Here is an 18231-nt window from a genome sequence, read left to right on the forward strand (position 1 = left end):
TGGTGGCGCTGCTGTCTCTGTCTCCGCCTGGCAGAGACGCTGTGTGTCGAGACGTCGACGAGGCTCATGCTGCGAGTCCGCTATTTATGGCCTTTGTTTGGGTACATGATCCCTTCGTTTTGTTGTCCCATGCCAAAGCCAGAGGCGAGGACAGTGTGTGTGCATCTGTGTGTGTAGATGCCTGAAATGTCAAGAAAAAAGCACTAGAGCAGCCGTGTTTGTGCGACAAACCTTGACAATCAAAGGCTATGCTAACACATGGATACCATGACTGGTTCATGAAGCTGTGTCAGCTTCTCCACGGGAGAATGTGAAACAGCAGGTGCTCATTCGCCTTTGGTGCGCTGAAGTTTGAGCATCATTAATGAGACCGTAACTCACAACAGTTGCTCATAAACGCTCAGCACTGTCATATTTTGTCATAGAGCAACCATGAATGTGGCTCTTAACCATGTAATTGAGATGTTTGACCTCTTGTTGTTGTTGTTCTCCATTTGAGCCAGGGAGGAAGCAGAAAACTCCAAAGAAGTTCACCGGGGAACAGCCGTCTATTTCAGGAACATTCGGTTTGAAAGGTAACACGTTTTTATATAATGGTAGGGATATATAAATAAATATATATATATAATTATATTATGGTATTATGGTAGGGACCTCCAATAAATTCTGTTGTTCTTAAAGCTAATTATTATTAATATAGACCAATGTTGGGTATAATGCATTGCTAAGTAATTAATTACTGTAATATTTATGTGATATAATTACAGTTACTTACTGTAATTGTAATTGCATTAAATACTGTATTACTAGATGAAAGAACAATGTATGAAAAAGATTATTTTGTTCCTTTATGAACCTCACACACACACTCTTCCTATCCTCACATCTGTTCCTAATACCCAGTAAATAACATTTTATTAAGGGCCAATATTTGCCCTCTGGATTTGATTTTGAGAGGGATTTATGAGGGCATATTTTTGTAGCCATAAAAATATAAAACTGAATCGGTCATGGCAGGTAAAACCAAACAAATCAATCAACGTCAACAAGAAAAATATCTGTTAATATTTTATAACAGTATTACTAAACACACTTACTGAGCCCAGAGGTGGAGCTGCACCACAAGGCCCACTGAGCCCAAAGGTGCAGCTGCACCACAAGACCTACTAAGCCTAGAGGCAGAGCTGCATCTTGGGTACCACTGAGCCCAAAGGTGGAGCTGCACCACAAGGCCTATGGAAGAATTAATTGGACTTTAATATTTGTAACCCACAGAACACAATCTACAAATGTGTTCAATGATGCGCAAATATTTCACTATCTGCAAATGTGTATTTTTACATTTGTGATGTGTAAAATCATATCCACAAAAATACAGGGTGATGTGTACAACACAAAACTGTTTTTACACATTTGCAAATTACTTCCTGTGAATTTGTGGGTCACGTTACATTTGTAAGTTCCTTTTTTACACATTTGTGTCATTTTGTCGAATGTGTACTGCAGAGATCTGTAAATAAACATATACACAATTATCTCACAACCTAAAACATGTATTTTTACGTTTGTGTTGTGTAAAATCATATTCACAAAAATAATGTGTTATAGACACACAAAACTGTTTTTACGCATTTGCGGATTGCTTCCGGGCAATTTGCAGGTCACATGACATTTGCAACTTCTTTTTACACATTTGTGAATTTTTGTCAATTTTTGTCAATTTTGACTTTCAGAGTTTTGTCCAGGCCTCCATTCAATAAATACTCCTTGATATTTTAGTGTTAGTTTTTACTGCTGTGTGTTTATAATTCTCAACCTTATACTCTTTGATAATAATTACCTGTTGGTGCTAATAGGGGTATATACGGTCTATTCTAGAAGCGTTTCATTTCCTGTTAAAGTTATAATGGTACATGTGCAGGAAACATTGCACCGCAAGACAGACTACTGCACAACAAGGCTCTTCGACCTCCAGGAGAATTTGAGAATGTCTTTTTTGTGTTATTTTTTGTGACTTGTGTGGTCTCTGCTTTCCCTGAATGTAATTTGTAATGTTTTGCACAGGAATGAATAAGGTGGAGGAGAAGTTAAAAGCAGGTCGGATGAAGCGGGCGGAAGGGACACTGTTTACCGAGGAGACGCAGAGAAAGCAATCGGTTCAAGCTCATACCAGAAAAGATCCTGCTGCCATCAGTTCAGGTCTCTCTCTCTCTCTCTCTCTCTGCAGTCCAAAATAAATAATTTAATGCAAAATTACAATAAATATAAAACAATAACATTTTCACAAAATTACCGTTTTTACTGTATTTTTTCAAATAAATGCAGTCTCTGTGAATATAAAAGACTTTCAAAAACAATTAAAACGACCCTAAACCATTGAACTGTAGTGTAGCTTACATTATCATGATCTTAAATGTGTTCTATCTTAATGTCTCTGTCTCAGTGCCCCCTGCTGAAGCCCAGTGGCAGAACACCATTTCTGAGAGAGGGGAAGTGGTCTGTCCCACCTGCTCTGTTGTCACCCGCAAGACTGTCCCCGGTCTTAAGAAGCACATGGAGATCTGTCAGAAGGTCAGGACACCTGGACAACACAAGATTAGGCTTAGACACATCATTTTACAAATTACTCTAAACATTCCCAATGGAACAATTTGTTTAACACTTATAACGCATACTTCGGGTCTGTAACGAACTGGAACTCCATTTACTTCCCTCACCGTCATTCATTTTTGAAAGTTAGACATCAACCTTCTTAGTATTCCTCAATCTAATTATTATAAACAATATAACAAGAAAAAGACAAATTATAAAAAATGCTTGTTTATTAATTAATGTTTTGCAAAAACTATATAGGGTTTCTAGCGACCCGAGTTTTTTTCTGCGCAACTATAATTTTAATCTCTGATGACTGCAATTCACTTTTATTCCTCAAGGTGGCAATGTCTGATACACAGTGAAGTGATGTTTCAATCATACTTACTGATCTCATGAAGTAGCGTGTGTATGACACGCCAATTCGTATTTCCATTTTTGGCGTGGTATCAACACGCATAATCGTTTTTCAGCGTGTTTATGAACGCCATTGACTTAACGTTATTACTGTATATATAAATATATGACTTACCTCAACCCCGTGCCTAAACCTAACCGTCACTGGGGTTAATACCATTTATGAGTGTTCCCTTGACATCCTAGGAAAAAAAAGATCGCTCCCCAGATGTAGATCTACATTTTGCTTCGTTTCGCTCGTACATTTGACGGCGTGTACAGACACGCGGAATGACTCGGACGTTAATGGCGTAGACATACACGCGGATACACGTGGATAGCTCAAAATGCGTAGAGATAACACGACTCGAAAGTGGCGTGTATGTTTACGCAAAAGTCATGATGTCATGTTGCACAGGCAGAAAACAAAAGAATAGGAAGAATCATCAGCAAAGATTGAAATGACTCTGAAGAGGAAGTGCTGAACGCAATCAAATTGCAGGACGTTTTCACACCTGGTTTGTTTGGAGCGTTTGTTTCAGGACCTGGTAAAGATAAAGCGACAGATAAAGCCACAATACACTTCTGGAGTGAATTTGTTCAGTCATCTTGATGGATGACTCAGAGGAAACTCTGACCTATAAGAGGACAGCTTTACTCACATGTGACTTACAGAGAAACATTTTGGGACGCTTTAAAATGTTTCCTTATCGATGTGAACTGAACAAGAAGAAAACGCAACTTTGTAGCAAACTAAGTCCCTTTTTCAGAACAAAGCAATCGATCTACAGGTCTGAAAATGGTCTTAGTGTCACTGTCACTTGATGGTGGATCTGGTGAAGAAGCTGATTAAAATGTTGATTTTGAAGACGTCGAAAACGATAGATTTGAGAACATGTTTTGGGATGGCGAATATTTGCCTGATGCCGAATGTATAGGGAAATAAGCTCTGATGAGAAAAGTGATGATAAAACATCTGCTCAAACTAAACCCTTCCAAGCTCCAGAAGTTAACAAAATAAGATTTTTATTCTTTTGTATAGTTCAAATTTTCGTAATTGTAAAATATCAGGGGAGTTTTATACTATTTCGGCAGTTCCATCTGTGTTAGAAATAGATCCAGGTCACTAAAGACCCGAATATGTAATAATGATTGGTGAAATATTGATGCATTTAAGGGTTAAAGAGTGGAGTTTGTGTAGGTTTGGGCATCCCGACCATTGGCATCCCAATGGAGTTTAAGATCTGTTGGACTAAAAGCAAACCTACTTGGTGGTGAAGAAGGACTCACTTTACATTTGAACCAAAACCATTAGTCCCTGTACGTTTTCCTTCCTCAAGATATTGAAGTCAATTCACTCTATTCAGCAAATATGAAATCAACCTTATTACATGTAAGAAGATAGTCTAGTCAATACACCACCACAGACCACTGTCACTGATGTTTGCATTGACCTCATGAGGAATCCACACTGATTTCTCATCCACCCGCAGGTAATTTCCCTCAGGTATTAATAACCCAAACTGCCCTTGTGGTAGTTTGTACAATCCCACTCCTCCGATGAAGACTACATCTGTCTCAGTTTTCTAAACGCAGCAAACATAATTTAGCAGATGTGCAAATTCTCTTTCATATGGAGAAAGACAAAGTCTTATCCATGAAACACAAGCAGAAAGAGTTTCTGAATGTAAATCATATGCAAAAGCATTCATACATTAATTGTCACATTGAGTTCAACTGGACGGTTTATGTAAGAATGGATTTATGAGCGATTTACACATAGATTTGTTCTGCTTGCGTATTGTGAACGAGGCCGACGCGGCGTAAGAGACAGAATCAAACCTTTAATGTATCACTCTCCCTCTGTTGTTTATACAACTAAACCGTAGAGGAAGTGGAGAGGAGAATGTTTCAGGCATGCAATTAGACAGCCCTCTCTCGGGACCTCGCGCATGAGGCCAGAGGGAGTCATTAGGGGCGTTTTATTGATTGAGCGTCTGTGAGAGCGATGCAATGAGTGGCCCTACCCAGTGTGCTTCTGGAGAAGAGTCTAATGGTGCCAGCCCAGTGTGTATAGCACAACTCTATAAAAATGATGACATGTCTATTAAAGGGGGAATCGATCGGCTGCGTTATTGCGGGGTCACGAGTAATTGTAGTTTCTCTGGCCTCTTCCTCAGCCCTGTGTGAAATCAATGATGGCTTTGATGAGCATTAAGGGAGAAGACGTTTTATGGCAAAGAAAATGGATTAAAATGATAATCATTGACCTTACTTTATTTTTCATTCGTTTGTTAGTGTATTTCCATGCAGAAATGATTACTTTTATTCATTAAGGATGTGTTAAACTGACCCAAAGTGTCAGTAAAGACATTTACTGTAAAAGGTTGCAAAATATTTCCATTTCAAATATTCGTCAAAGAATCCTGAAAAAAATGGTTTCCACAAAAATGTTAATCAGCACAACTGTTTTCACCATTGACAATAATCGGAAATGTTTCTTGAGCATCCATTCATCATATTAGAATGATTTCTGAAGGATCACGTGACCGGCTTTACCATCATTGGAATAAGTTACATTTTAAAATATAATATAGTTATTATAACACAACTTGATCAAATAAATGCAGCCGAAAAATCACTTAAAAAAGGTACTGACCCCAGATATTGAACTGTAGTGTAAACAGACAGACGTTGACAGAATTTTCCAACACAGTCTCATGAACATGCGTATCTATACCACGAATGTCATTTCTTGTGGCATTTATACGGCAAAAATGGTTTTTGTGTGCATATGCTACTCACTAAAAAACCCTGGGGTAGGTTTAGGGGGGAGGGGGGTGGGGAGTTTGTGCGTATTATTATACGCCAAAAAGTGCGTATCATATGCACGTGAAAAACGCGTACCATATACACGCAAAAACTGTTTTTGCCTTATAAATGGCACAAGAAATGACATTCGTGCTATAGATACGAACTTTCATGAGATCGGGCATATTCACATGTTCAAATTGGATCACAGCCCGGTTGAATGCGTTATTCTGATTGGTTGACGAACGTTCTCAGGTGGGCACTGTTTTTCTGGGAAATGCACGGCTAAAGTAAGGGCAGGTATGAAAGTGAAAACTGGAGGCGGCCAATACAAACCAGCACAGATTCGGCTACATGATAAGGAGCTTAAATTATTGTTACTATTATTAAATGTCATCTTGTTGTGTTTCTGATGCAAGAATTGATTAAAAATGAATATGTTTTATCTGGAATTTTTATTTCTAGAAAATATTCACATCATTAAAAACGCACAGTAATGTCACTCTTTAAATTGTCGTGGTCTCGGCGCTGGCTCGGCAGAACTGCGGATCGTACACACAAGTCTTGTACAGGACCATATAGGCATCTAAAGATTTATATGCCCTCAGTTTCTATTTACGATCGGTTTCTCTATAAGGTAGGTGTAGAAGTCAGGCCACTTAACTGAGGTAACGTAACGTTAAACTTGTAAGATCGTCCATGCATTGAGTGAGTGTGTAGGTGGCTACGGGTCGGCCGATCTGGTTCCGTCCGTTAAAAATAACTTTTGGAAATAACAATCGCGGTCCTGGACACTGAGTGACCTTTCACATTAAGATAAAATCGGATTTTCTCCAGTCATTGTTAAAATACAAGCTAACAATACTTGCTAACTAGCGTTAGTGAAGCGGCCAGAGGGATCGTTCTGCCTCCACCTAAGCTCCACCCACATAAAAACGTCACCATGTTTACCAACTGAAAAGGGGTCTATTGACCGCATTACAGTTCCATATCACCTCGCCAAATGATTTTAGTTTTTTCAAAGGTCCTTACAGCTGACAACAACAGCAAAAGAACCAAAACAATGGGTCTCATTCATGAAACATTCGTAAATATACGAGTAAAAATGAGAGTGATTTGCGCGTAAAGAGACCTTCCCAAAAACTCTTCTCCTGAGTCACAAATACTTCGTAAATATCAGATGTGATAGTGAAATGTGTGTGCTAATGAATTCCAATCAGTCGTAAATGGGATGCGCGTGCACGTTCATTCTCAATTACCATAAATCCCGCCCATTATATCCGACTGACATCTATATATAGGCATATAATAGCGTGAATGCGAATGAAAAAGAAAGATTTCTCGGATGCAGAAATTGAAGTTTTATTATCAGAAGTTCATTCAAAACTCCACATTTTATTTTCAAGCGTACATAGTGGCCTATCAGGTCCTAAAAAAAGGAAGCTTGAATTAAAATGCAGCCTTATTAATGAGCAAAACGTTCGGATGTTAAGCGCACCATTTACGCGTGGCTGGGAGCTGGTGTAGATTTCTTGCGTACAACTAACATTTGGAAAATATGAACATTTTAATGAATACGAAAATTTACGCCAGAACTACTTTACACACGATTTACACAAAAATTCGTTCTGCTCGTGTTTCATGAATGAGACCCAATGACAGTAATTAAGCACATAAATATAGTAAACAATAGGATAAAAACGACAAATTATTCCCACGTTTTTTGCCGCAAAATTATGTTTTATTATTTACGGAAAGCACATACTCTCTTTCTCCCACACAAACTCATACACATACAGTTCACACACACACACACACACACACACAAAGACGATTTTATCAGTAAAATATTTTAGCAACTTAAAAGCTACAAGACATTTCTCTCTAGTGGAGCTGTTCTTGAAGCAGATAAACTTACAGTTTCGCAATTAGAAGAGATGCTGCTGCCAAACACTGTTGAGAGACTCACAGACTAATTCACACACACACACACACACACACACACACACATACACGTCTATATTACTAAAAGGGGACTATCACTCTACACTGGCCAAGAGGGGACTAGTGTTTCTGGTCATTTTGAAGAAACAAAAATGACGTACAAAATTCTCTTTTAAGGTCTTTTTTCATAATATAACTTTAAATATGCATTTTTTTATTTTTAAAAAAACATGCCAAGTGGGGACCTGAAACTCTGGCCGATGTCTACCTTACCAACAGGGGACTCATATAGCCTGCAATTGAACTGTATGTCTGTGTGAACAGTGAAGTGAACTGGCAGTGAAATCTTGTCTTCATTTTGTAACTTATACATACTTATACACATATATGTGTGTGTGTGTGGGTGTGTCATTATATAATGCTCAAACATATACATGTCTATATTGCTACACAGCAGTGTCGCTGTACACTGGCGAAGAGGGAACATTCTGAATGATATCTATCAAACCAAGCGGGGACTTTGTGTGTGTGTGAACTGGCAGTGAAATCTTTCTTAATTCCGCTTACATTATATATCTATTATATACATAATATATATATATATATATATATATATATATTCACATAGAAAAACGCTGTTTTAAATTGTAATAATATTTCACAATATTACTGTTTTTTTTTTATCAAATAATTGCAGCCTTGGTGAGCAGAAGAGACTTCTTAAAAAACATAAACAATCTTACCGATCTAAAACTATATATTTCTATACTACTAACAGCAGTGTCGCTGTACACTGGCAAAGAGGGGACATTCTGAACGATATCTATCCAACCAAGCGGGGACTTTGTGTGTGTGTGAACTGGCAGTGAAATCTTTCTTAATTACGCTTACATTATATATCTATTATATACATTATATATATATATATATATATATATATATATATATATATATATATTCACATAGAAAAACGCTGTTTTAAATTGTAATAATATTTCACAATATTACTGTTTTTTTTTATCAAATAATTTCAGCCTTGGTGAGCAGAAGAGACTTCTTTTAAAAACATAAACAATCTTACCGATCTAAAACTATATATTTCTATACTACTAACAGCAGTGTCGCTGTACACTGGCAAAGAGGGGACATTCTGAACGATATCTATCCAACCAAGCGGGGACTTTGTGTGTGTGTGAACTGGCAGTGAAATCTTTCTTAATTACGCTTACATTATATATCTATTATATACATTATATATATATATATATATATATATATATTCACATAGAAAAACGCTGTTTTAAATTGTAATAATATTTCACAATATTACTGTTTTTTTTTATCAAATAATTTCAGCCTTGGTGAGCAGAAGAGACTTCTTTTAAAAACATAAACAATCTTACCGATCTAAAACTATATATTTCTATATTACTAACAGCAGTGTCGCTGTACACTGGCAAAGAGGGGACATTCTGAACGATATCTATCCAACCAAGTGGGGACTTTGTGTGTGTGTGAACTGGCAGTGAAATCTTTCTTAATTACGCTTACATTATATATCTATTATATACATTATATATATATATATATATATATATTCACATAGAAAAACGTGGTTTTAAATTGTAATAATATTTCACAATATTACTGTTTTTTTTTATCAAATAATTTCAGCCTTGGTGAGCAGAAGAGACTTCTTTTAAAAACATAAACAATCTTACCGATCTAAAACTATATATTTCTATACTACTAACAGCAGTGTCGCTGTACACTGGCAAAGAGGGGACATTCTGAATGATATCTATCCAACCAAGTGGGGACTTTGTGTGTGTGAACTGGCAGTGAAATATGTCTTCATTACAGTTAAATTATATATCTATTATATACATTATGTATATATATATATATACTATTTTTCTTATTTAACGCTCTCTCTTCATATATACTTTCTATGCTTTGTTATGCAGTCCCTAACAATTTACTTGCCATAGTTATGTGCCATTGCACACACATGTCTATATTACTAACATATACATGTATTAACACAGCAGTGTCGCTGCACACTAGCCAAGAGGGAACTTTCTGAATGATATCTATCCAACCAAGTGGGGACTTTGTGTGTGTGTGTGAACAGTGAATTGAAGTGGCAGTGAAATACACATCCGTAAAGGGGGTCGCACACCGAATGAGAAGCGCAGCGCTGCGCCACGTCTAGGACAACTCCAAGTATCGTACACCGGACTCACTTTCTCATCAGTGTATGGCCAGCAATATTGTTATGTTTAATGACATGAAATGAAGATGTTTGTTCTATGTTATAATTGTACTGTACAATTAAATACAATCGTTGCTGAGTCTGCAGTCTGAAAACTACCTCAGAGCATCAGTTAACTGAATGAATTGAGAATCTCACATGAAAACCCAATTACATCAGCAATTGTCATTCAAGCAGCTGATTTATGTAAATGAATGCAAAACTAAATTTATTGCAGCATAGGGCTAAGTCAGTATACATTATCAACGATTTGAGACAACAAAATAATTTAAACTTTATATAAAACTAAATGGCACTCTGTGGCGGCAGCAGGATTACATTCAAAAGGTCACGGCGACGTAGCCGTAAGTACAGAGTCAGTGTTTACAAGTTGAACGCATAGGTTGAACGTGCAAACTAACTCAAACGCTGTTTACAAAAAAGTAATTAAAAGGTAAAACAGCGATGTCGGACGATTTTGATTCTGTACTTCCGGCTACGTCGCCCGTGACCTTTTGAACGTAATTACGTATTACGTGACGTTACAAACGCGCCTCACAGAATAGAGCTAGGCTAGCATTTGTCCTTAGAAAAGTTACATTTTTGGAATAAGTTTTGAAATAACCGATCGTTTCGCATGATAAGACCCTTATTCATCGTCTGCTGCATCTGAAACTGTTATTAACTGTCTTTTCGACCTTGAACCGTCTGGTTCCCATGTAAGTCCATTATATGGAGAAAAATCCTGGAATGTTTTCATCAAAAACCTTAATTTCTTTTCGACTGAGGAAAGAAAAATATGGACATCTTGGATGACATGGGGGTGAGTAAATTACCAGCAAAAGTTTTTTAAGAGCCACAAACCTGTATATAAAACTCTTTTTATTTTAGATACACTAAATGCAGACAAAGAAAAGACAGGATTTTGATGCAATATGCAAAAAAAGTCAGAACAGTCACACAGCTTGATCAAACAGGATTATGTTATTTTATGTTTGAGATAGATATAGATAAATAAAAATAAAAATATTTAGACATTTTTTTTACGTTGATCTTACCTAAATGTTTTTTTTTTTGTTTTGTTTTTTTGTTAAGAGTTTAAGTAACACATGGAAGCTTGATTTCAATCTTCGAATTAAACTGAAAAAAGTAGCAAATAAATAGAATAGAATAAAGAGTTTTTTTGGTATGTCAGAAATACTACAGAAACTGAATAAAGTAATCCAATGTAAAATAACACTGGATAGTCTTTTTAGTCCAAGACTGAATTAAATACAAAGGCTATTAATTCTGATTGCTTAGAATTAATGCTATATTCTATTGTTTTAATTCAACAGAATTAATGACAGACACATATGGCTGCGTTCACTTTAAGAACGGATCCCTGTCTCATTTGTACTGTCTGTCTGTCACACGCGTTTAATGCTTATTTAAGACATTAGACTGTCTTTACAAGGTTACTCACCAATACCAGAGTTTTGACATTATGTCGCGTGTTTTTAACTGTTAAAGCGATATAATCCAGGGATAAAACGTTTGTTTCAGGCGAGCTGTTTGAGGCGGATTGGCTTTACTGTATGTGCACGCAGTGAAAGACATCTCTGAGAGTGCGCGAGCACGGGATGGTTTAATATCGCTTGAATGTTTAAACTAAAACTTAAAAAGACGTGAAAATTATAAACGTTAGTTACCATCATAGGTTACGATGCAATGCTGGCCCGATTGTGCAAGTGAATATTTCGTCGTGTCCCGACTCCTAAACGCGAGTGTGTATCGACAGCTGCAGCGCTTAGTGCTTGCCTAGTGCAGTGAGACGAGAAGACGCCGCACCGTCCGCGAGCCCTTTATACGGAAAAAATCGATTCGAGGCCGTTGAGAATCGATTTTGAATCGGCCACATTTTAAAAACCGATTAATCGAAAAATCTATTTTTTTGCCCAGCCCTAATACACACACATATATATATATATATATATATATATATATATATATATATATATATATATATATATATATATATATAAAAAATCACATAAAACATAAAAGCCTGCCGGAAAAGATGGGTCTTAAGGCAAGATTTAAAAACATGAATACTTTCACTGTTTCGCACATCCTGTGGCAGCAGGTTCCATAAATAAGGAGCTGCAAAACTAAAAGCCCGGGACCCCATAGAAGTAGTGCGGGTTCTAGGGAGAACAAGAGTGAGCGAGGAAGACGATCTTAAAGTTCGAGATCGAATATAGATATTAAGAAGGTCCAATAAATATGAAGGGGCAAGGTTATTGAGTGCTTTAAATGTCCGCTTTGGACAGTATTCATGTAAATTATGTCGGTTATGTCTTAAACAGTTGTGAGTGTATCAGATGTGCATCAGTGCGATTGGATCCGCATGTCATTGGAAATAATCCGACGTCTTAAAGTGAAAGTGGCATCAAACATAATGTGGTCTGTGTCCTTAATATTGATCAAGCAACCAAAGAAAAAGAGAAAAGCAATCACAGTTTGTTAATAGCTTTAGTATAATAAGGATTAATTATATTTAATTTACACAAAGAATATTTCTGCTTGAAAGAATAAAGAAGGATGTATGCATGGTTATAAAGAATGCATACTGTATATCATCCATTGAAAAGGCTGTGTTGTACTTTAGGAAAAGTGGTTTTTATTTAATTTTAAGATATTTTTTAAATCACAGTAGTTAAATCCGTATCTGTATTGCATGTTCAGACTTTTAAATCATTTATATTAATAGGTTAATAGATGTTTTCTTCGGGAGTGTATGGGTTTGTACATTTTATTCTATTCTAAATTCTAAATTAACGCATTACAATTTAACTAAACCCATTATAGAAAACGTCAATCTTGCTTGTGTGATACTAAGTTACATCGTATGACAAAAGAAGCTTGACAGGGCGTCTTTCCCTTCAAATAAGTAACGTTACATGTCAGTTTACACATAGTTATAAAAACAATTACGATATCAGACAATACTGTAAATGTCACACATAGCACTTTAGGAAATAGAAAAAAGAACAATTGAAGCTTTAACTGCTCAAGGTTTATTGTGTATTTTCAAACACATTACATTTACATATATACATTTAAATACATGAATAAAATTAAATACATTAATAATAATAATGTAATATAATACAATTTAAATCATGCATGAAAATCATGAACAATCATGCGTTTCAATTCATGCAAAAATGATTATGAACAGGTAAAATAGAAAATATTAAAGGGGCGCTATCTGATCAATCTATTAGAAAGGGGGGGGGGGCTTAAACTAGATAGTCTATTGGTTTGAGATAGACTGTCTAACTGGTCAGACTGGTCTGTTGCTGATTTTAAAGGGTTTTGGGCTCCTTTATAACTAGATGACCAGATTTGCAGGGCTGGGAGAAATGTATAAACTAGCTTTGACGAGTAAACCACCAATCCAGATGAGTATTACAAAATGACAAGTTGCACTCTAAAAAAATGCTGGGTTGTTTTAACCCAATTTTTGGATAGAATATGGACAAAACCAAATGTTGGCTTAAAAATGCAATGTAAAAATTTAACCCAACGGCTGGGTTTGTCCATATTTGGCCCAAAGTTGGGTTAAAACAACCCAGCATTTTTTAGAGTGTGTTATCCAGTGTCCTTTAAAAAAATCTAAACACAAAACAATATCATCATGCACATGTGCCATGAAAAACTTGCATTACGGTATTAATAATCATTTATATGCAGACTTAATGTTCTAACATTTGCAATAGGAAGTTCTCTATCCAAGCTTTTATGCAACTGAACCAGAACAATTCTTAACAACTTGCAGATAGGCAATTATCTGTTCAAAATTCACAGATAGCAAATAATCTGTTTAAAATGTTCTCAGTGGGTCAGTATTTGGCCAAGGTATAGTAGTAGTAGTTGGATAAATAGAATAATTAAATTAGATTAGATTTACAATTCATCGGTCGTCAAGATGGATGGGGTCTTCTTAATATGCACAGCTCACACCTGTGGAAAAGGAGAACAGACGAGACGTTTTTACAGTAAAAGCGTTTTTGTTGTTGTTTTTTTTTAGCTAAACAGCAAAAACAGACAAAATGATGTCTAAAGTGTAATTCACTTAATACTATCTTGTTTGTTGGACTGTTTAAAATCAATTCATTTACGGTCACGTGAAAACGTCAATCTTGCTTGTGTGATACTAAGTTACATCGTATGACAAAAGAAGCTTGACAGGGCGTCTTTCCCTTCAAATAAGTAACGTTACATGTCAGTTTACACATAGTTATAAAAACAATTACGATATCAGACAATACTGTAAATGTCACACATAGCTTTGTATTTGGACAAAACTGCACTTTTTGGGCGCTGCGGTAGAGACTGTCACTGAGGTAAACATTAACGTTAACTTAAATAGCAGATTGCCAGGTCAGGATTTACACAAAAATAAGCGTGAAAAAATCAATAAGAGGAATCGAAACTTTAATTTTATAACAATAGGCTAATCCGAATCCTAACCTTGGATATCAGATTTAAGGATACATTTATCGATTTTCAATTCCCAACCCTATAAAGTTATAAAATAATGAACGTGCAGGCGTTTCCACCGACATAACGTGGTAAATAACAAAACTGATTAGACCATTTTGACCTTATAAGAGGCTATATATGATATACATGTTAATAAAATCACATTTAATCAAGTAACTTCATATAGTTCATGCCGCGGCCAGTTCTAACCTTAATCCGTTAATGTAAGTAACTGATATGGTTTGCATAAAATATAAAATTACTAACCAGATATATCATATGTAGGCTATGGCGAAAACATTGCAGACGACAGCGGCGCGATGCACAGCCTGCACGCTCTCACAGAGGGAATAAGGGAACTGAAGAGTTCTTCATAAAATGGCAGCTTGTTGTGGTTATTTTTCGCAGTCATTTCGTACTTATGTATTTAAATTGACAGTAACATGTCCCTAGGTTACATTGAAGAGTGTCAAATTGTACATCTTATAGTAAAATGTCTAGAATAGATTAAATTGAATACAGAAATTGTGGTCAGCTATTCTATATAACTTTAAAGTTATAGCAAGAATCCATAATAATTATTACTTACCAGATGAAGAAGTTCCTGGTCGGCAGAAAAGACAGCGGCACCACTGACACGACAAACTCTTTCAAAATTCAAATGCGCTCTCATGCACACTGAATTAAGGCTGTTAATGGTCACTGGCCCAGTGCTACATTTCTTTTTTTTTAATGTAAGAATAATAACATTAGAGGTCTAGCAATTTTACCCGTGGAACTGTGTGTCGAGTTTTTCGCGGTCAGTTTGCACTGCTGTATTTAGATTAACAGTAACTGATAATTTTTCCAGAATGCATTGAAATTCTACAGTAACATACTGTCAACTGTGTGCACAGTACATAATTGTTGAAAAAACAAAATAATACTGTGAAAACAACTAAATTCTACTGTAACTTACTGTACATAGATTATACAGTAAGAAACTGTTGACAAAAACTGTATAATCCTGTGAAAACAACAGAAATCGTTTACAGTGTAGTTATGTTTAGGTTTGGGATTAGGGTTACGGGATCTTACATAAAATGGTAAAAAGGGATATATACAGATATCTTTATGACATAGAATATACGTAAATACTTAACGTTTTGTAGCTGTAAAAACATAATAATGTTACTTTTAAATGTTGCAAATACGTATATATTATACATTTCAGCATCTATCCAAACGTACAAAAAAGTATGTTTTCTATCTTTGCAAAAAACTTAAAATACCTACGTATTAACAATGAGACCAGGCTGCTAAAATCATATTGATTTCGTTGACTAAAACTAGACTAAAACAATTCAGATGACTAAAATATGACAAACTAAATGGCATTTTAGTCAAAAGACTAAAACTAAATCAAAATTTGTTGTCAAAATGAACACTGCTTTAGTTTGAAAATTACTTCAATTATCTTTTTAACTGTTAACTGGTTTCAATCTTATTTATGGAACAGAAAGTTTTTGTTCAGGATAGGTCATTTCTTCTGTTCTGTCGCTCACCTCCACAGGGATCGATCTCGGCGCCCTCCCTTTACTCGTTCTACATGCTACCATTGGGTTCTATATTTTAATAAGACATGGTGTTGCCTTCCATTCTTATGCTGAAGACACCACAATATACGCATATACACCTATTGAGAGAAATGATCCGTCTGCTTCCATTTCTCTTTTATTATGCTAAGATGAGGTTACATCTTGGCTTGCAAAAAAATTGTGTCTTTAAATGAACACAAAACTGAGGTGATTGTTTTCCCCACTGATAATTTTAAGACCACCAGCATCGCTTTGAGGAGCTTCTCTGCATTCAGATCTATGCGGGATTAGGTGTGCTTTTAGATGGGCCTTCAAAACGTGATAAATATCTTCCGTAACTGCATCTAGTTTATCAACTGCATCTAGTTTTTATTTGAGAAGTTGCACAGATACTTGAACATTGGTAGCTGTATTTGTAAGCGCTCAGACCAGTTTACCTAAAACACCTTCAAAAAGCCATCCTGCATTGAAATGTAAATGAGTGTGGGGGGATGTGGAATCAGGGGCGTAGCAATCATTTCAAAAGTGAGGGGGACAGAATGTCAAGCATTTTACATGGTTCATGTTTACATGAAAGACTAAGACTTGTGTATGTGTTTAGTTACTTCTTAATTTTTCAGTTTTTTTTTTTTTAGATTCAGAATATGTTTCAGTGTGAAATACGGTAGAAATATCTTATTCATTTTTGTGTTGATAAGTTTTGAACTTAAATAACAGTCTTGGAAATAATATGTAAGCATGTGCCTGTACAGTAAATCAAGTTTTGTTTGCCAGAAATCAATTCATGTAAATCGAAAGATCTTAGTTTAGCCAAGACTGATCGTGTGATCACTGAGTGAAGAGTTTTGAGAAGTTGTTCAATGTTGTATTATGTTCAGAGTTTTAGCAGTGTTGTGTCGAAGTGAAATATGTAGTTTGGAAGATAGTCACTGAATGCATTAATACAACTCTAAAAAGAAAAACAACAACAAAAAAGCAACCTGTAATAGCAGCTGCAAATGGGGCCTTATTTATCACTCAGAAAGAATTAGTGTTAAACACATTTACACAAACTCTAGACACAGAAGGATCATATGTTCCCCACATCACACCAGGACATTTCACTCAAAATTGTGAAATATTTCACTCATTAAGTGTTTGATTTACTCATTCAACTGATGTTCAAAACAACTGTGTAGTTACCATGCTGCAAAAAAATGCAGACATGTTTCTTTATAAAATAGCAGACACAATACCACTGATATTGAAAAAAAAAGATCTAAATCAACTTCTAGGTTTGGGTGAAGTGAGAGGGTCACAGAGACAGAACTAAAAACCTAATTTGTCAAATAAACTCTAAAAATAAAAGATATTCAAGACTGTGGTATAAATAATTGGATGATCTGACCATAACTCATACTATCCTTGATTTTCTAACTGAGGACATTTCCTTTGTGTTTGATTACATCGCCCTCCCCCACACTAATTAACATATCAATGCAGCATGGCTGGAAGGTGTCTAGGTGAAGTGGCCTGAGCGCTTACAAATACAGCTACCAATGTTCAAGTATCTGTGCAACTTCTCAAATAAACTACAATAAACTAGAGAAAATGCTGGGATTTACCCTTCCAAATTTATTTTGTAATGTTTTCTTTTGTAAAAATGTATTTAAAAAAATAAATAAATACAAGAATTAGACTATCTACTGTTAACTGCAGTTTGTTACATTATCCATGTTTACAATACTGCACAAAATTATTCCTAATTTTCCCCTTTTGTCTAGATTAAATTGGTGATTAAACTGAGACTAACACAAACACTTGTGGAGGTGTTTAGTTAAATATAATTGTTTTTTTTGTTTTGTTTTTAATTCAGATTATATTTCAAAATGGTATTACTGTACTGTACTGCAGTTAACAGTAGATAGTCTAATTCTTGTATTTATTTATTTTTTAAATACATTTTTACAAAAGAAAACATTACAAAATAAATTTGGAAGGGTAAATCCCAACGTTTTCTCTAGTTTATTGTAGTTTATTTGAGAAGTTGCACAGATACTTGAACATTGGTAGCTGTATTTGTAAGCACTCAGGCCACTTCACCTAGACACCTTCAAGCCATCCTGCATTGATATGTTAATTAGTGTG

At 35.6% G+C, this 18231-nt stretch overlaps 1 protein-coding gene across 2 annotated transcripts in view; it reads left to right on the top strand.

Annotated features, from left to right (window-relative positions):
- Nucleotides 1–18231, top strand: part of znf512b (zinc finger protein 512B) — a 95864-nt gene that overhangs the window by 52954 nt on the left and 24679 nt on the right. For both annotated transcript variants that reach the window (XM_089124382.1, XM_039669952.2), the window contains exons 7-9: nucleotides 504–575; nucleotides 2065–2199; nucleotides 2444–2571. In XM_089124382.1, coding sequence (XP_088980508.1) covers nucleotides 504–575; nucleotides 2065–2199; nucleotides 2444–2571 — 335 coding nt within the window. The remainder of the gene's footprint in view (nucleotides 1–503; nucleotides 576–2064; nucleotides 2200–2443; nucleotides 2572–18231) is intronic.

The sequence above is a fragment of the Pimephales promelas genome, chromosome 20, assembly GCF_988280905.1.
Source record: "Pimephales promelas chromosome 20, fPimPro1.hap1.1, whole genome shotgun sequence".
Classification (NCBI taxonomy): domain Eukaryota; kingdom Metazoa; phylum Chordata; class Actinopteri; order Cypriniformes; family Leuciscidae; genus Pimephales; species Pimephales promelas.